This window comes from Myotis lucifugus, unplaced genomic scaffold (assembly GCF_000147115.1).
Source record: "Myotis lucifugus unplaced genomic scaffold, Myoluc2.0 scaffold_12, whole genome shotgun sequence".
In the NCBI taxonomy this organism is placed as follows: Eukaryota; Metazoa; Chordata; class Mammalia; order Chiroptera; family Vespertilionidae; genus Myotis; species Myotis lucifugus.
In genome coordinates, this window is record NW_005871060.1 from 4231685 (window position 1) to 4252228 (window position 20544).

The 20544-nt window shown below is 42.5% G+C and overlaps 1 protein-coding gene across 1 annotated transcript in view; it reads right to left on the reverse strand.

Moving 5' to 3' along the window:
* TMEM150C (transmembrane protein 150C) overlaps window positions 1–16081 on the reverse strand; it is a 31408-nt gene extending 15327 nt beyond the window's left edge. Inside the window, exons 1-4 of the mRNA XM_023750341.1 lie at window positions 15995–16081; window positions 14852–14905; window positions 14693–14725; window positions 14194–14261 (exon numbers count right to left, since the gene is read on the reverse strand). Coding sequence (XP_023606109.1) covers window positions 14194–14261; window positions 14693–14725; window positions 14852–14905; window positions 15995–16074 — 235 coding nt within the window. The 5' untranslated portion in view covers window positions 16075–16081. The remainder of the gene's footprint in view (window positions 1–14193; window positions 14262–14692; window positions 14726–14851; window positions 14906–15994) is intronic.
* Between the last annotated feature and the right edge of the window lie 4463 nt (window positions 16082–20544).

Sequence of the window (20544 nt, forward strand, 5' to 3'; positions counted from 1 at the left end):
ATTCTGTTTCTTTGTTACTAATGTTGTGGCCCCACCCTATAACAAATAAACAGAATTTCCGGAGGATGAGGCCCAGAAATCAGGATTTTAAAAAGATTCCCAGGTGATTCTAATGTGTAGCCAGGGTTGGGATCCACTGCCCTAGTGTAAAAGAACACAATTTAAAAAATATATATATTTTATTGATTTTCTACAGAGAGGAAGGAAGAGGAATAGAGAGTTGGAAACATCGATGAGTGAGAAACATCAATCAGCTGCCTCCTGCACACCCCCTACTGGGGATGTGCCGGCAACCAAGGTACATGCCCTTGACCAGATTCGAACCTGGGACCCTTGAGTCCGCAGGCTGACGCTCTATCCACTGAGCCAAACCGGTTAGGGCCATAAATATTTTTTACATTGCTTATATTCTTCACTAATTTTTTTTAAATTTGAGGCTGATTGGGTTCTTAAAATTTAATTCAAAAGAACAACTCTTCACTGCCGTGCTAAACTGGGACCTAGCCAAGTTCTTTTTGTTTGGCTTAGTTCTACTGTTTATGCATCAATGATTCCTCTTTATGACTGCAGTAGAATGTGGCAATCAAGATGCTTTGGCTGAAGCAGGGAGAGTGGCTGCTTTTAGGTGACTGAAGTCATTCAGTGATTAGCTTTAACCTGGAAACCTCTCCAGGGCAGAAAATAATATTCCCTTTAAGAAATTTGTCTAAGCCTTAGCTGGTTTGGCATAGTGGATAGAGCATTAGCCCATGGACTGAAGAGTCCTGGGTTCAATTCAGGTCAAGGGTACATACCTAGGTTGCAGGCTCAATCCCTGGCCCTGGTTGGGGTGCATGTGTGAGGCAACCAATTGATGTCTCTTTCACATCGATGCTTCTCTCTCTCTCTCTCTCTCTCTCTCTCTCTGTCTCCCTCCCACTTTCACTCTCTCAAAAAGTCAAAGGAAAAATATCCTCGGGTAAGGATTAACAACAACAACAACAACAAAACACACCAAAGAAAAGAACTTTGCCTTAAATATCTCCCCCTTCCCCAGGAGAAATAAAGTGTTGACTGAGGACAAAGAGCATAACTCATTCGGTAAAGAAAATAATTGAGCATTTGATCTTCGATTAGTCCATCAAAAAGATAAAAGATATTTGGTAACTAGTTTTAATCAATACTACACCAGCTCATTTGTAGATTGTAAATTATAATCTACTAGAGGCCCAGTGCACAAAATTTGTGCACTTGGGGGGGGGTATTGGTCCCTCAGCCCAGCCTGCACCCTCTCGCAGTCCAGGAGCCCTTGGGGGATGTCTGACTGACAGCTTGCCTAAGCTGTCAGTCGGACATCTTTAGCGCTGCTTCGGAGGCAGGAGAGGCTCCCGCCACCGCTGCTGTGCTCGCCAGCCGTGAGCCAGGCTTCTGGCTGAGCAGCACTCTCCCTGTGGGAATGCACTGACCACTAGGGGGCAGCTCCTGCATTGAGCATCTTCCCCCTGGTGGTCAGTGAGTGCCATAGCAACCGGTCATTCCGCCGTTCAGTTGATTTGCATATTAGCCTTTTATTATATAGGATGCAGCTGACAAAAAGCAGTTACTTATAGGCAGTGTGGGTTGTTTCTTAAAGTCATGTATGTCATCTAAGGTAATAGTCTGAGGTTGAACAGGATGAGCCTGGGGAGATGGACATGCCCATGGTTCCAAGCAAGAATCATCAGTAAATGAACTTTCACCCCCAGCATTGATAAATAAATAATTGTTGGTTTACTCCCACTGAACACTAACCATAATCAGTCTTGTGTCTACCAGATGGCCCTAAAAATGATGAAAGACAATAAAGAATAAACACCGGATGCTGCAATGCTTTAGAGCAGGAAAGCTAGTAAAAACTTCATTGCTCCTTGGTGGAGTGGGGAAGGACGGGTAGTGACGAGTGTCATCTGGAAGAGAGGAACTGGTTTTCATTACTTTGTTTTTGGAAATGCTTTTATAACTAGTTAATCATAGCTTTATAACAGGATACATTTGTGAGCTGTTCAAACTGGTATTTTTTAGATGATACACTAAGGACTACTGGGAAATAACTGATTTTTCTTAAGGATATGAAGGAAACAGTATGTGACTTCCAACGTGTTCATTTGTTTCTTTAAAGCCCAATGGAGGACAGACAGATGTGACAGCTTTTTCTATAAGGGCACCTTCCTCTGCATCGTGATTGGATGAGGTAGCATTTGCAAAGCTCACAGCATTGTGCCTGGAATCTAAATGACGGTCATTAATTATTGTTATTATTGCACCTGTGGGGATACTCATATGAGTAGGTACCCACCTGCAGCCTACATGGTGTGATTGCAGAGGGGTTGGGAAAGGTCCCTAACACCGCAATGGAAGATGCACACTCGGGGCTTTGTGCTCTATTAAATGCAAATATCTCCTTAGCAGTCCTGTATGCCTTGGTACGACTAAGTTGATTAGATTTTTTCAGAAGAGTAGTGTCAAGAGTAGAAAAAAAGGGCAAGTATAAAGCTCCTGGCAACTCCGAGTGAAGGCACTGAAGACAAAACCCAAGGGACAAGGACGGGCCCAGGAGCTTCATTAAAGATCAGCAACTCAGTCTAACCTTCTCCTTAGAGCTGGCAGAGCAGTTCCTGCCCTCAGACACTGCCTGTTCGGAGAATGGGACGTGCCTTGGGAAGCCTGCACAGGGAAAGGCTGGCTCCAGGGGCAATCTCACTAACCGTAGACAAGCCCCTCACAGAACACGTTAAGCCCAGCCAGCATGGCTCAGTGGTTGAGCGTTGACCTATGAACCAGGAGGTCATGGTTTGGTTCCTGGTCAGGGCACGGCCCCAGTGTGGGGCGTGCAGAAGGCAGCCAATCAATGATTCTCTCTCATCATTGATGTTTCTATCTCTCTCTTTCCCTCTCTCTTTGTCTCTGAAATCAATTAAAATATATTTAGAAAAAAAAAGAGGGAGATTAAAAATGATGGCAGAGTAGGAGGATGCTGCATGGTCATGCTCCCAGGAACAAGTTGGAATTACAACTGAAATACGAGAAGGCTTCCTGAATAATCAACGGAAAACTCACAGGAGAGAACCCTGATACCCAAGGACCGAAGGTGGAGCTGGCATAGAGACTGGTAGGAGGGGCAGAGACGTGACCCACAGAGGGGAACTGAAGTCCCAGAGAGATATCTCAGCCGGTGGTGGATGTGGGGGAGGTGCCACTGAGAATTCTGGGATCTAATCCTGGAGCTGGGCTCCCCAGCAGAGAGCACCAAACTGAGGAAGGTATCCACATAACATCAAGCTGTGAAAAGCAGTGGGGTGCTGTCTTCCAGGGAGTGGCAGCTGAAAGTTCAGGCACCCTCTTAAAGGGCCAAGGCACAAACATTCCCTGTGGAGCCACCCACCTTGTGTTCTGGCAGAGGGAGGGTGAAGTGGACTGGAGCTGTGAGAGCAGAAGCCAGCACTGGGGACTTAGAGCTCAGAAGGCAGACACCCCAAGTCTCCTCGGCTCAGTCATTCCCTCACACAGCCACATAGACATCTGCCTTGCCTGGGGGGATAGACATCTGCCTTGCCTGGGGGGAAGACAGTTGACACACCCTATTGGAAAACACCTTGCCCTGAGGCCGCTTAAGAGATTAAAAGTAACAATTCGAAGGAGTAGCAGCTGCTTGTGTAGCCCGTCCCCATCCAAGGAACAGCAGCCTCCTGATCACCACACCCTCTGTCTGAGGAACAGCAGCTGTGTGTGAAGCTTCCCCCCACCAGCCAGAGGAGCCACCACAACTGTGAACAGCACCCACCAGAGGAGCTGCTACCAACTGAGAAGCAGCTGCTACCACAACCGCCTCGAGGAGCAACTGCCACCCAAGGAGCAGCCACTGAACGACTCAACATCTAGATATGGCGGTACGATCAAACATGGGTAGACAAAGAAACCCCCAAAGGAAAGAAAAGGAGGACTCACCAGAAAAGCAGCTAAGTGATACAGAGGCATGCAACATGACAGAAAAAGAATTCAGATTAAGGGTCCTAGAGTGCATAAACCGGATGGAGGAAAAAATCAACAACTTATGCAAGAAGCAAGAAGAAACAGATGAAAAAAATCAATAAATTATGTAAGAACCAAGAAGAAATGAAGAGTGATATACTGCAATAAGAAACACCATTGAAAGTTTCAACAGTAGACTAGGAGAAGCGGAGGACCGAATTAGCGAATTAGAAGACAGGGAAACAAAACACACCCAAACTGAACAGCAATTGGAGAAAAAAATTAAAAGACAGGAGGAGAGCCTAAGGGAGCTATGGGACAACATGAAACAAAACAATATACGAATAATAGGGGTGCCAGAACAACAGAAAGAGGAACAAGGGTTAGAAAACCTATTTGAAGAAATGATATCAGAAAACTTCCCAGAGGTGGGGAAGAAAAAAATCACACAAGCACAGAGAGTTCCAAACAAGGTGAACCCGAAAAGACCCACACCAAGACACATCATAATTACCATGGCAAATGTTCAGGACAAAGAGAGAATCTTAAAGGCTGCAAGAGAGAGATGGAAAGTTACATTCAAGGGATCTCCCATTAGATTATCAAATGATTTCTCAACAGAAACACATCAGGCCAGAAAAGAATGGACAGAAATTTACAAAGTGATGCAAAGCAAAGGACTGAATCCAAGAATACTCTATCCAGCAAGGCTATCATTCAAAATTGAAGGGGAAATAAGAAGCTTCACAGACAGAAAAAGGCTAAGGGAGTTTATCACCACCAAGCCAGCAATGCAAGAAATGCTAAAGGGACTGGTGTAAAAAGAAGAAATAAAAAGCTCAGAACGAAAACAGCCGCACAAAAAAAGAAATGGCTACAAACAAGTACCTTTCAATAATAATCTTAAACGTAAATGGACTAAATGCTCCAACCAAAAGACATCGAGTGGCTGAATGGATAAAAAAACATGACCCATACATTTGCTGTCTACAAGAGACCCACCTCAGAAGAAGGGACTCACACAGACTGAAAGTGAAGGGATGGAAAAATATCTTCCAGGCAAATGGAAAGGAAAAGAAAGCTGGGGTAGCAATACTTATATCAGACAAAACAGACCTCAAAGTGAAGGCCATAACAAGAGATAAGGAAGGCCACTTCATAATACTAAAGGGATCAATACAACAAGAAGATATAACCCTGATAAACATATATGCACCCAATGCAGGAGCACCCAAATACATAAAAAAAAAAAAACTCCTGGAAGATATCAAAGGAGAGATCGACAACAATACAATCATAGTAGGGGACTTTAATACACCACTGACATCACTGGATAAATCCTCTAGACCAGGGGTGGGCAAACTTTTTGACTTGAGGGCCACAATGGGTTCTTAAACTGGACCGGAGGGCCGGAACAAAAGCATGGATGGAGTGTTTGTGTGAACTAATATAAATTCAAAGTAAACATCATTACATAAAAGGGTAAGGTCTTTTTTTTTTTTTAGTTGTATTCATTTCAAACGGGCCGGATCCGGCCCGCGGGCTGTAGTTTGCCCACGGCTGCTCTAGACAAACAATCAGCAAAGAAACAGCAATCCTAAATGACCCACTAGATCAGATGGACTTAATTGACATCTTCAGAACACTTCACCCCAAAGCCACGGAATATACATTCTTCTCAAGGACTCATGGGACATAATAAAAAATAGACCACATATTGGGTCACAAACAAAGTCTCCTCAAATTCAAGAAGATTGAAATCATACCAAGCATCTTCTCAGACCATGATGGCATAATATTAGAAATAAACTACAATAAAAACAACCCAAAATACTCAAACACTTGGAAGGTGAATAGCATGTTATTAAATATTGATTGGGTTAACAATGAGATCAAAGAAGAAATTAAAAACAACCTGGAAACTAATGACAATGAAAACACAACAATCCAAAACCTATGGGACACAATGAAAGCAATCCTGAGAGGGAAGTTTATAGCTCTACAGGCCTATCTCAAAAAACAAGAAAAAATGATAGTAAATCATCTAACTCTACAACTCAAAGAATTAGAAAGAGAGCAACAAGAAAAGCCCAGAGTGAGCAGAAGGAAGGAGATAATAAAGATTAGAGCAGAAATAAATGACATAGAGACCAAAAAAACAATATATAAAATCAATGAAACCAAGAGCTGGTTCTTTGAAAGGATAAACAAGATTGATGAACCTCTAGCCAGGCTCACCAAGAAGCAAAGAGAGAACCCAAATAAACAAAATCAGAAATGATAGAGGCGAAATAACAACAGACCCCACAGAAATACAAATGATTGTTAAAAAATACTATGGACAACTCTACTCCAACAAATTAGACAACCTGGAGGAAATGGACATATTCCTATAAAAATACAACATTCCAAAACTCAATCAGGAAGAATCTAAAAATCTCAACAGGCCAATAACTATGGAAGAAATTGAAGCAGTCATCAAAAAGCTTCCAGCAAACAAAAGCCCAGGACCAGACGGCTTCACAGGGGAGTTTTACCAAACATTCAAGGAAGAACTAAAACCTATCCTCCTCAGACTACTACAAAAAATCCAAGAGGAAGGAACACTTTCAAGCTCATTCTATGAAGCCAGCATCACCCTAATACCAAAACCAGGTAAAGACAACACAATGAAAGAGAATTACAGGCCAATATTCCTCATGAACATAGATGCCAAAATCCTCAACAAAATCTTAGCAAATCGGATCCAGCAGTACATCAGAAAGATCATACACCATGACCAAGTAGGATTTATCCCAGGGATGCAAGGATGGTACAATATCCGCAAATCAATAAACGTGATACATCACATAAACAAATTGAAAGAAAAAAAACCACATGGTCATATCAATTGATGCAGAAAAAGCATTTGACAAAATCCAACACCCATTTTTGATAAAAACTCTCAGCAAGGTGGGAATAGAAGGATCATACCTCAACATAATAGAAGCCATATATGACAAACCCACAGCCAACATCATACTCAATGGACAACAACTAACACCATTTCCCCTAAGAACAGGAACAAGACAGGGATGCCCACTCTCACCACTCCTGTTCGATATAGTACTGGAAGTATTAGCCATTGCAATTAGACAAGAAGAAGAAATAAAAGGCATCCAAATTGGAAAAGAAGAAGTAAAACTGTCCTTATTTGCAGATGACATGATATTATACATAAAAAACCCTAAAGACTCCATCAAAAAACTATTAGACTTAATAAATGAATTCGGCAATGTAGCAGGATACAAAATTAACGCCAAGAAATCTATGGCATTTCTATACAACAATAGTGAACTTACAGAAAGAGAGACTAAAAAAACAATCCCATTTATCATCGCACCAAAAAAATTAAGCTACCTAGGAATAAACTTAACTAAGGAGGTAAAAGACCTCTACTCAGAAAACTACAGGACGTTGAAAAAAGAGATAGAGGAAGACATAAACAGATGGAAGAACATACCACGTTCTTGGATTGGTAGAATCAACATCATTAAAATGTCCATACTACCCAAAGCAATCTATAAATTCAATGCACTTCCCATTAAAATATCAACGGCATATTTCACAGATCTAGAACGAACTCTCCAAAAATTCATCTGGAATAAAAAAAGACCCAGAATAGCTGCAGCGATCCTGAGAAAGAACAAAGTAGGTGGGATCTCAATACCAGATATCAAGCTGTATTACAAAGCCACTGTTCTCAAAACTGCCTGGTATTGGCACAAGAACAGACGTATAGATCAATGGAATAGAATAGAGAGCCCAGAAATTGGCCCGAACCAATATGCTCAATTAATATTTGACAAAGGAGGCAAGAACATACAATGGAGTCAAAATAGTCTCTTCAATAAATGGTGTTGGGAAAATTGGACAGATACATGCAAGAAAATGAAACTAGACCACCAACTTACACCATACACAAAAATAAACTCAAAATGGATAAAGGACTTAAATGTACAACGGGAAACCATAAAAATACTAGAAGAATCCAAAGGCAACAAAATCTCAGACATATGCCGAAGCAATTTCTTCACTGATACAGCTCCTAGGGCATTGGAAACTAAAGAGAAAATAAACAAATGGGACTACATCAAAATAAAAAGCTTCTGCACAGCAAAAGAAACCATCAACAAAACAACAAGAAAGCCCACTGCGTGGGAAAACATATTTGCCAATGTTCTATCTGATTAGGGCCTAATCTTCAAAATTTATAGGGAACTCATACAACTTAACAAAAGGAAGATAAACGATCCAATCAAAAAATGGGCAAAGGACCTAAATAGACACCTCTCCAAAGAGGACATTCAGAAAGCCAAGAGACATATGAAAACATGCTCAAAGTCACTAATCATCTGAGAGATGCAAATCAAAACAACAATGAGGTACCATCTCACACCTGTCAGACTGGCTATCATCAACAAATCCACAAACGACAAGTGCTGGAGAGGTTGTGGAGAAAAAGGAACACTCGTGCACTGCTGGTGGGAATGCAGACTGGTGCAGCCACTATGGAAGACAGTATGGAGTTTCCTCAAAAAACTAAAAATGGAACTCCCATTTGACCCTGTGATCTCACTTCTAGGAATATATCCCAAGAAACCAGAAACACCAATCAGAAAGGATATATGCACCCATATGTTCATAGCAGCACAATTCACCATAGCTAAGATCTGGAAACAGCCTAAGTGCCCATCAGTAGATGAATGGATTAGAAAACTGTGGTACATCTACACGATGGAATACTATGCTGCTGTAAAAAAGAAGGAACTCTTACCATTTGCAACGGCATGGATGGAACTGGAGAGCATTATGCTAAGTGAAATAAGCCAGTCAATGAAGGAAAAACACCACATGATCTCACTCACTCATGGATAATAAAGACCATTATAAACTTATGAACAAAAATAGATACAGAGGCCGAGCTGCCTGGAACAGACTGTCAAACTACAGCGGGAAAGCCGGGGAGGGTTGAGGGGCGGGAGGCGGGGTGGGGGTGGGGTGGGGGGAGGCAGGGGGGGGGTAAGGGGGGGTAAGAGATCAACCGAAGGACTTGTATGCATGCATATAAGCATAACCAATGGACATAAGACACTGGGGGGTAGGGGAGGCCGGGGGACTGTTAAGGGCGGGAAAAAAAGGAGACATATGGAATACTCTCTGTAATACTTTAAGCAATAAAACAATTTAAAAAAATAAAAAAAATAAAGTCCTACAAGGCTCCTCTCTGAGGGGGCGTGGCTAGGCCCTGGGGGGCGTGGCTGGACTCTAGGGCGGACCCAGCCAGTTTAAAACCCTGCGGAGGGGCAGCGGCCCACACTTGGCGGCTGTTAAGCGTGGAGGCATGGAGGGGTGAGCTGGTCTGTGCGGCGTGGGCTCTTCGCGGGGATGTCGGTGTCTTCAGGAGTGCCACGTCCCAGCTGAGACGGCAGCGGCCAGTGGCAAGCCGGCCCTGGCAGAAAAGCACGTCGAGGGGGACGCGGCAGCGCGGTGCTGTGCGGGGAGTGGAGGAATCGCCAGCCCCATGCTGCCCCCGCCGCCCCCGCACTGCTCGCTGCAGGACCTGCCGGTGAAGATGCTGGTGGAGATCTTCGCCTGGGTTCCCGGCACCGACCTGCCCAGCCTGGCCCAGGTCTGCACCAAATTCCACCACATCCTGCACATGGACAGCATCTGGAGAAGGCGCTGCCGGGAGGAGTTTGGAGTTCCTGAAACCTTGCAGAAACCAGAGATGATGGGTATGTCTTATCGAGAAGTCTATGCGAAGCTGTTCCACCCATACAGAAACATTTTGGGTTTGTGGCAGCTAGATCATGACTATAGAAGACTGCTGAATGTAGCGGTGGATGGCTTATGCATTACTGGTTGGACGTGCGTGCCTTCCCTTAACACCCATGTGGATGGCCCAATGCAATTCGAGCCCTCGTTTAGAATTCGCCTGACGGAGAGGAAATCAGCCACGGTGGAGTGCATGCACGACATCTACTGCTTTTCCCACAGCCGCCTCATGCAGATTCGGAAGGACAGGTTCAGCATCGAGTGGATCAAGAGAGACCACCGAACGGATTCACCAACGCGGCTTAGGGGAGAAAGGATTCTGACAGCGGTATGACTGGCTGACCTACCGCCGCGTCTACCTCCCCTCGAGCCACCCCGACGACCTCACCAGGCCAGGCCTCTTCCAATGCAGATACGATAGCCTAGGCCTAAAGATTGCCATGCTCAGCTTCCATGGGAAGTATGCCAGGGTCACGAAGTTCACGGGAGACTCCATGGGGATGTTAGAGATCCACCTCATGCGCCGCATCCAGCTGCCAGATGGCGAGTTCTTCCGCAACTTCAAGGAGCTCTCCCGCGTGGTCGAGGAGATTGCCGAGCAGGTGATCCGGGAGCAGCAGCAGCAGCAGCAGCAGCAAGAAGACGGGACTGAGGAAAGTGAGGGCCATGGCTGGCAGAGCCCTGCCCAGCCCAGCGTCGGGGAGTCCGGGGCTGCAGCTTCAGAGGAGCAGCCTGTTCCGTTTGTTCTGCCTGTGGTCGTGCTCCCAAGAGATGAGAACTACCCGGGAACCTGCAGGATGTGTTTCTATGCTGTGCACAATGTTACCTCATTTGCCTTACCCAACTCCTCATATGGCTCACCCCACCCCAGGCGCTGCCCTGGAGTCTTCATCTTGTTCGATGAGAACCACTTCGGGTTCATCTCTCGGAAGGAGAGATACTTCATCCTGTTCGGCAGAGTCCAGAACACCTTCCAGAATGTGGAGGCGCCATCCCCGCAGGCCTTCCTGGAGATGCTCAGGAACATTCAGTCTGGATGCCCTGGGAGGAGCAGCTTGCATGCACTTTGAAGATTTGACCTTCTGACCAGGTTACCCACCTTTGTTTGTTTTTTTAATCCTCACCCGAGGATATTTTCCCATTGATGTTTAGAGAGAGTGTGGGAGAGAGGGGAAGACAGAAATAATCGATGTGAGAAACACATCAGTTGTTTGCCTCCTGCCCAAGCCCGGACCAGGGCCAGGCTGGGTAGGGGCCAGCAATTGAGGTAGAAATAAACCTTAGACCAGTGGTTCTCAACCTTCCTAATGCTGCGACCCTTTAATACAGTTCCTCATGTTGTGGTGACCCCCAGTTTCATTGTTACAAATTGAACATAATTAAAGCATAGTGATTAATCACACAAAAAAATAAAGACATCTTAGTTAAGAAAAAAAAAAGAAAAAAAAAAGAAAAGAACATGTTAAGAGTGAATTGAGCTAAGAACCATATGATTTCACTCATATGTGGGATATAAAACTAAAACTCATGAACACAAACAGCAGTATGGTGGTTGCCAGAGGGAAGTGGGTAGGGGATGTAAGAGGTTCTAATATATGGTGACGGGAGAAGAATTGACTTTGAGTGGTGGGCACCCAGTGCAATATACAGATCTTGTAACGTAGAAACCTATACCTAAAACCCGTACGACCATATTAACTGCCGGAAGCCGGTCCATCCTTGCTGCTTGACACAGTAGCTGCAGGGAAGAAACATCTGCATGGCATATGTTTCAAGGGACCAGGCGTATATGGCATACTGTTCTTAATATGTTTGCTCCCCTTCTTGGCTCTATGTGTTTTAACCAAGGTCACCTCTCCGAGAAAGGTTGTTTCCCCAGGTAGGGATTTTTCCCTGGAGTTAGGGAGGGAATAAAACCCCTTAACTAAATGCCAGGCGGGTAGTTAATCACTTTAACTATGAACAATCACCCTTAAGCTACATAATCTTTACTCCCTGGAATGGAGATAAGAAACGCCCTAACCTTTGGAATTGAAATTGACAGGATTAAAATCAACTGGTATAAATACAGATGTAACAAGACAATAAAGGACAGAACTTGGCTGGAGATCCTGGACAGAACCTGGCTGGAGAACCTACACAGAACCTGGCTACAGAACCTGGCTGGAGAACCTTGCTATGATGATTGACTGAACGCTGTCTCTGTGTCCTTCACTATTCGCTGACTCTGTCCACACCTTTGGGGACCCCTGGACCTGCTGGGGTTGGACCCCAACAATTAACCAATGTCACCCCAATAAATTTAATATAAATAAAAATTAAAAATAAAAAGCCAAACCAAAAAAGGTGAGTAGAAATATTTTGGTTGGGGTGGGGGGGTTTGTACTTAGATGAAATAACAGGTCACCTCTTAGGAAGACAGATACCAAAAAGGCTGAATACTTCCTCAGTAATAATATCACCTTCATCTCTCACATAGAGTGAAAAATCTCACCTTCCAAAAGAACCCTTTCCAGAAAACCACTGCTGAAATATTCAGTTGTCACTGGCCTGTCCTCCACAGCATGCTAATGATGACAGTTGGTTGACCCTCTGAAAGACACTAGGAAGGCCTGGCCTTGAGGAGAAGGCTGGTTGGAAAAGAACAGGGAGAATGGCTGGTTCCCACGATCCCCAGAGGACCACCAGGTCATAGAAGCTCTCACAGAACAAAGGAGACCAGATATTAAATGAGGGTCTTGGGCCCCAAAGAAAAAGTGAGGATTTGGGGCCAGACATGAGTATAACAGTTTTCTTTCTTTCTTTTTTATTTTTAAACTAGAGGCCTGGTACACAAAATTCATGCACTAGGGGTGGGTGTCCCTCATGCAGCCTGCACCCTCTCCAATCTGGGACCCCTCGGGGAATGTCTGACTCAGTTTAGGCCCAATCCCACAATCCGGGACTGCTGGCTCTTAACCACTCACCTGCCTGCCTGCCTGATTGCCCTTAACCGCTTCTGCCTGCCAGCCTGATCACCCCCTGACAGCTCCCCTGCTGGCCTGATTAACACCTAACTGCTCTCCTGCCAGCCTGATCGCCCCGAGCTGCCCTCCCCTGTTGGCCTGATCTTGCCTCCAACTGCCCTCCCCTGCTGGCCTGATCTCACCCCCAATGGCCCTCCCCTGCCGGCCTGATCTTGCCCCCAACTGCTTTCCCCTGCTGGCCTGATTGCCCCCAACTGCCCTCCCCTGCCAGCCTGATCTCGCCCCCAACTGCCCTCCCCTGCAGGCCTGATCTGCCCCCAACTGCCCTCCTCTGCTGGTCAATTTGGTTCTGATTGGTAGGTTTCTATGCCAGTCAGCATCGAAAGCTCTGCCTCCTAGGCAGCCATTGGCTCCTCACACTTCACTTAGATTTGGTTCTGATTTTTCTATGCCAGTCAGTGTCTCTGGGCCTATCAACAGGGACTGACCAGAAAGGTGGGGCTGATCAGCAGCCCTAGTGGAGGCCTGGAGAGAAATGGAGGCAGGGCTGCTGGAGGAAAAGAAAGAGGCAAGTGCTGATCAACAGCTGCCATAGAGGCTACGGATCAGACCCTGCTTCTCTCTTCAGGACTCCCTCCAGGCCTGATTCGCAGTCCCCTCAGCAGTCAGTGCTGGGTCACCGCGACTGCAGGACTAACTTCCGGCTGGTTGAGCCTCAGGTAGTGACAGACCCAGGGTTTTTATATATTAGGATATGTTTTTATTAATCTCAGAGAGAGAGAAAGGGAGAAGGAGAGATAGAAACATCGATTGGCTGCCTCCTGCACGCTCCCTACCGGGGATTGAGCCTAAAGCCCAGGCCCTGATCGGGAATCAAACTGTGGCCTCCTGGTTCAGGGTCAATGCTCAACCACTGAGCCACACTAGCCAGGCTTCTTTTTTTTTTTTTAAACTATGTATCCATGTGCCAGCTTGATATGTGTATAGGATAGACACAGGGGAGAGCATCACCTTTAAATTTAAAAAACAGTATCTACACACATCAATATTTACCACAAAGCCTAGGCATTTTTCATTTTTGCCAGTGAAGAAATAAATAAAGCATTAAAAAAAATATTGCACAATATTACATTCACATGCAAGATTTTGTGATATGTGAAATATATTATTTCATGCAGCAAAAGAAATAAAGCCAAGAGTACACTGAAATGATAAAGATGATAAAGAGATGAGAAAATGAAAGATAAACAGGGTGAACATAAAAGGATTTATGAGAAAAGATACCCTCAAAACAAAAAGCTTCCCCATGATATGATCCCAAATTATCAACTAAGCTTGCCATGCTTTTGATATGGGCCTGGGAGAACTGAAGATAAATACAAATGTACCAAAGCACATAAAGCATCCTTTATTATCTTCTTACCTAGGAAAGCTGCCATGTTCATGACTTGACTAAACACACAGCTTGCAGGAGGTTGATCACCTGCAATACTTGAAAAATATGAAATGTTTTTTTTATTACTGTGTTAAAGTCTATAACCCTCTACAAAGGACTAAAATTCATATGCTGAAATCCTAATTCCCAATAAAGTAGTATTAGGAGGTAGGACCATTGGGGGTAATTAGGTCACGAGGGTGGAGCCCTCATGAATGGGAGTAGTGCCCTTACAAAAGGGACCTCTCTCGTCTTCTTTCCATCCTGTGAGGATACAGTGAGAAGATGCTAGTCCGTAACCCAGAAGAGGGCTCTCATCAGGGCCTGACCATGCTGGCACTCTCATCTTGGACTTCTAGCCTCCAGACTATGTGAAATAAATTTGTTACTTATAAGTCACCCATTCTATGCTACTTTGGTAAGTAGCCCAAATTAAGACACTCCTCCTGTAACCTTTTCATAGATCAGAAGAGAATTATCAAATTACCTTATATATGGTGCATGCTTCACACCAGGTTTCCTGGAAAACAGAAAACATAGATGTTCAGGTTAAATACAGTCATCTGTGCACAGTTTAACCTCACCAATTGCAAAGTTTTTGTTAGGTCTATTGATGAACAATGAATTACCCAGAGATAAACCTTACCTTTCAGCTGAATTTAATGGGTAAATTTTGTCATCTTCCACAGCTATAAAGTATCTATGAAGGAAGAACAATAAAAGTTTATAAAACAAAGACTTTTTTAAAAAAAAACAAGAATAATTTGTTTCCCAGTTTTATTAGACAAACCACGTTAGATCCTATTTATCTTTCCCGAACCAGGAAAATGCTCTTTTACTCTAATGCTTTTTACCTTTAGATCATACAGTTCTTTGAAGCTCAAATGTCATTCTTAATAATATTTCTTTAATTTTCAAAACATCCCCAAAATTAATGTAAATAATTATAATCTGAAAACTGGAAAACAAAGAAATGAGACCTTACAGCTTTGGGGAAACTAAAATTTGAATTCAAATTTTCTAATTTCCTAATTTCTCACTCCACCTTTCTTAATGAACTGCAAGGAACTAAAATAATTATTTTTCTTTTTTTAAAAATATATTTTATTTATTTTTTACAGAGAGGAAGGGAGAGGGATAGAGAGTTAGAAACATCGATGAGAGAGAAACATCGATCAGCTGCCTCCTGCACACCTCCTACTGGGGATGTGCCCGCAACCAAGGTACATGCCCTTGGCTGGAATCGAACCTGGGACCTTTCAGTCCGCAGACCGACGCTCTATCCACTGAGCCAAACTGGTTAGGGCTAAAATAATTTTCTACAAGTGAACAGTAATTGAAATAAGCAAGAGTGGGAATGTTTTGTGATAAGACAAGATTTCCAATGTAATGATACCCATTTTATAAACATACCAGAACTAATCACAGAAAAAACCACCCTGACTATGAACTGGACTGTCATAAAATCTTTAGGATGTTAGTGTCAAATTAGCAAATCTTGCAAATAATGAATCCATACCACCAGTGTTTAGGATGTTCATTACTGGAAGGACATGGGAACACAAGAGTCTAGTATTCTTCACTACCTGCTTTACATAATTTATTACTCTTGTTACTTTGGGTAACAGAAGAAGGGAAGAGAAATGGGGACTTTAGCAAGGTTAAATTTGTAAACATTTTTTTAAAGTGTTTATAAACACATTGCTCTAGATATGCCATACGCTATCAAAACCACATTGTTATCTACATTGCACTCCAATCCTTAAATAATAAATAAGAGGATACTCACACTATCCACAATCCAGCCGAAGTAAATAAAGTAAATACAAGAGGTAAAAACATCCATACGCTGAATTTCTTCCCATCCATTCCTGTTCCACTGAAAGAAAATGAACAGGTATTAATAACAAAGACAAAAACGTGCCTGATTCAGGACAGACAGGAAGTTTACTTTCGTTGAAAAAGAGTGCATCTTATGAAACCATGGTTCAACATTACGACCACCTACATGGGAAATCCTTGCAAGGTAACATGGATGATTATTATCCTGCATTAGCTCAGATATTCCAGAGTCTTCATTGAGAACTGGTGGAAAGTTTCTAATTATGACACTTATCCTTATACAAGTATCGATGTATTTAAGAAACGACAAAAGAGTTTGGGTTAGGACTTGGAAGAGAAGGTTTTGTGTTAGAACTAGGTACCAAAGACAAAGTCAAACCTACTTTTAGTGCTATTAACATTTATGGATTTATGGATCTATGGGTCCAGCATGTACATATGTCTACAGCTTAGGTAACAAGAATGTTAGAAATAAATGGCTACAAAATAAATTAGCAACTCAGGAGGAAATGACAAATGCTTTGCAAATCTGAATTTTTCTCAAAACGTTATTGAGCAACAATCTCAGAAGACACTCAAATGAATGATTTGGAAAATGTGTTGTGTGTAACTTTAAATTTGTTCCTTCCAACACAATGGGGGAGGGGAGGAAAGCCATATGCTAGGCATTTTGGATGGTATATTTTATTTTTTATTATTTTTATTTTTTATTTATTTTTTGTTTTATTGCTTAAAGTATTACAAAGAGTATTACATATGTCTCCATTTTTTGCCCGCCCTTGACAATCCCCTGGCCTCTCCTACCCGCCAGTGTCTTATGTCCATTGGTTATGCTTATATGCATGCATACAAGTCCTTCGGTTGATCTCTTACCCTCCCTCCTACCCCCCACCCCTCCCTGGCCTTCCTGCTGTAGTTTGACAGTCTGTTCGAGGCTGCTCTGCCTCTGTATCTATTTTTGTTCATAAGTTTATAATGGTCTTTATTATCCATAAATGAGTGAGATCATGTGGTATTTTTCCTTCATTGACTGGCTTATTTCACTTAGCATAATGGTCTCCAGTTCCATTGGATGGTATATTTTAAAGCAAAAATATATAAATAAAAAATCCCCCACCAAAATGAAGTGGAAAGCAGAGCTTCAGAAGTGCCTATGAAAAATGATTGGTAGAAAACAGAAAGAAACAACTATCACTTTACTTCTTTGCCCAAAACCATGACAGAAAATCTATTTGAGACACTGGATGTTAACAATCCTTAAGGCAAAAAATACTGGTTCCTGGTAAATAAAATACCCTCGTGATTTCCAGAGGTGATCTGACAGGAGAAGGATATGGGATTACATAGAACCTCTAGGGAGAAACTGCTGCTCATTGTTTTGGATTTTATAATTAACTGGGAAAAGTTGTTTACTGGGGTTTGAACCAGTACTTGTAGGTTAAGCCAAGTTCAGTAGCATATCTTTGCAGTAACAGAATGCTCCAATATGCCCAAAATTATCAGCCCCAGAAGAACTCATGCCTATAAACCATTTTAAAAACAGACTGGTGGATAAACCATAATGCCAACTGATTTATGTACACCGAGAAACACAACTGCCAAATGGACAAATACATTGGCTCCTCTTTTAGGAACACCTATAGGGGAAATCAGAATTTGGAATCAGGAAAATAGAGTGAAGAGAGTTGAGATAATTCTAAGACCATGGCATCAAGTTACATGTGCTAATTCACTTTAAAGAAAGCAGCATGGTGTAATGGAAATGGTATGGCAATGCGCAGGACCGAAACCCAGTTCTGCAGTGCATCTGATCTCTAACAAGTTATTTCTTTTTTTTTTTTATTATTTAAAGTATTAAAAATAGTAGTACATATGTCTCCTTTTTTCCCCATTGACCTTCCCTCGGAAGTTATTTCATTTCTTAAGCCTCAGTTTAATTATGGAGATAACTGCTACTTAGCTTTTATTAATTGCATAGACTGTTACATAAAAATAGTTGTATTAGGAGGGGAATAGAAGGGGGGAAATGGGAGATATCTGTAATCCTGTGTGTTGTGCTGAGGATTAATGTGAACTAGTAACTCCGCACACATAGTACAAGTTCCGTAAGTGGCAGCTCTGCCAACTCTAACTCTAAGATCAATGTTAGGACGAGGTCCTTTCCCTCCAAAGCAAGGCTCCGGACAGCCAAACACTTTCTTCTTCTCTGGGCTCCTGCTTCTCTAGGATGCAGACACCTTTCCTCATAAGTAAGTTTCTTTCTTCAGATGGCTCTCCCCCAAAATGAGTTAATACCTTAACTGTACACACATATTGAAGGCCTACCTTCCTCAGATTCTCCTCTGTGGTTACTTTTCACTATGCATTGCTTTCCTCATTTTGTTGTGGAAGCATCTATGGTGGCTAATGGCTACTCTCCTTAATTATTTTATTCTTGTTAGTTTAATTCTCATCTCCAAATTCTGGGAAAATCATACTATACCCCCTAATGATAGCTGAAACTGTCTTTTTTTTTTTTTTTTTAAACTCAAAGGGATGCCTTGAGAGGTGAAAAGAATAAGTCTATGGATAGTTATATTATTAGCTTCCACTACGTGGGGGCTTCTTTGGGACTTTTACATGGGTTATGCACCTCCCTTTTTTAAATTTTGGAAATAACTGCAAATTCACATATGAGACATAGTAGAGAGAAATCCTGTATATACTTCACTCTCTCCCCCCCAATAGTAACATCTGTATAACCATAGTACAACATCAATATCCCAGATATTGACATTGATACATGGTTTGATTTCATCAGTTTTACATGCACTCCTTGCTGTATTTAGTTTTAAACAAATTTTACCACGTGTGCACATGTGTACGATCACCAACACAGTCGAGCACAGAACATACAGGAGTTCCTAAAAGGGGAGCCAAAGTCCCCGCGTGTTGCCGTGTTATATAACAATATTACTTCCTTCCCCCAAACCCTCCTTCCCAATCTCTGACAACCACTAATCCTTTCTCCACTTCTATAATTTTGATCATTTCAAGAATGTTATACAAATGAAATTATAGAGCATGTAACCTTTGGGATTGACTTTTTTCACTGAGCCTTCATCTGAGAATTTCTTGCAGATTCATGTAAGGTTTGTGCTCATCAATGGTCTGGTACCTTTTATTCTTTGGTAATATTTCATGCTATGGATGTACCCAGTTTGGTTATGCACCGATTACAGCATACCTGGGTTGCTTTAACTTTCTATTGCAAATAAAGAAGTTATGTAACGGAGATGTAAGGTACAGCACAGGGAATGTAATAATATTTAATAACTATGTATGGTGGCAGGAGGGTACTAGGAGTATCGGGAGAAACACTTTGTAAACATGTGATTGTCTAACTACTATGCTGTATACCTGAAACTAATACAAAATAATATTGAATGTAAACTGTAATTGAAAAATAAAAATTTTAAAATAAAGTACACAATTAAAAAAAAAAAGCTATGAAGCATGAACAAAAGTTTTTATTTCTCTGCCATAAAAGCCCAAGACTGCAATTGTTGGGCAGTATGATAATTTCATGAATAGTCTTCAAAGAATCAGTTTCCTGAGTAGTTATACCATTTTATTTTCCTAACAGCAAGGTAGGATTGAAGGTGTCTTCACATCCTTATCACTATTAGTGATATCACTATTTGGTGTTAGCACTAAATAATTGGTGTTAATTGGTGATAATCCATGTTGTCACTATTTGTTATCTTAGCCATTCTGACAGGCATACACTGATATCTCACTGGTTTTAGTTTGCATTTCCCTGCTGGCTAGTGATGTGGAATATCTTTTTATGTACTTATTTGCCACCTGTATATCCTCTTCAGTGAAATGTCTGTACCTGGCTTTTACCCATTTACAAGTGGACTATTTTTTATGGTTGAGAATGAAAAACAGTTTGAAGTGCTTTGTAAATTCTAGACACAAGTCCTTTTTCAGATAGCAGTTTGCAAATACTCTTCCAAGTCTGTAGCTTATCTCTTCATCCACTCAATAGGGTCTTTATGTAAACAAATTATTTATTTACTAGTAGCCTTGTGCTTGAATCCATGTGCCAGTAGGTCGCTGCTGCCCTCCTGTAGCTCTCTGCCTGCTGCCGCCCTCCTGTAGCTCCCCCCGCGCCCCCCTCATAGCTTGTTGCCCTGCCCTCTCCTGTAGCTCTCTGTAGCCCAATTGTACCTTGCTGGCCCACCCCCTGCTGACCCGTGATCTGGTTGTGACGTGCTTGGTTGTTATACCTGAGGGTGTAACGGCTAATTAGCATATTCCTCTCTTGTTATATAGGATTTATTGTTGTGCGTGAGTTAAAATATCTATCCTATCTAATAAAAGAGAAACATGGTAATTAGCCATACATCCGCTACCCTTCCCATTGGCTAATCAGGGCAATATGCAAATTAACTGCCAGCCAAGATGGTGGCCGGCAGCCATGCACTGAAGTGAACAGGGAGGCTTGCTTGC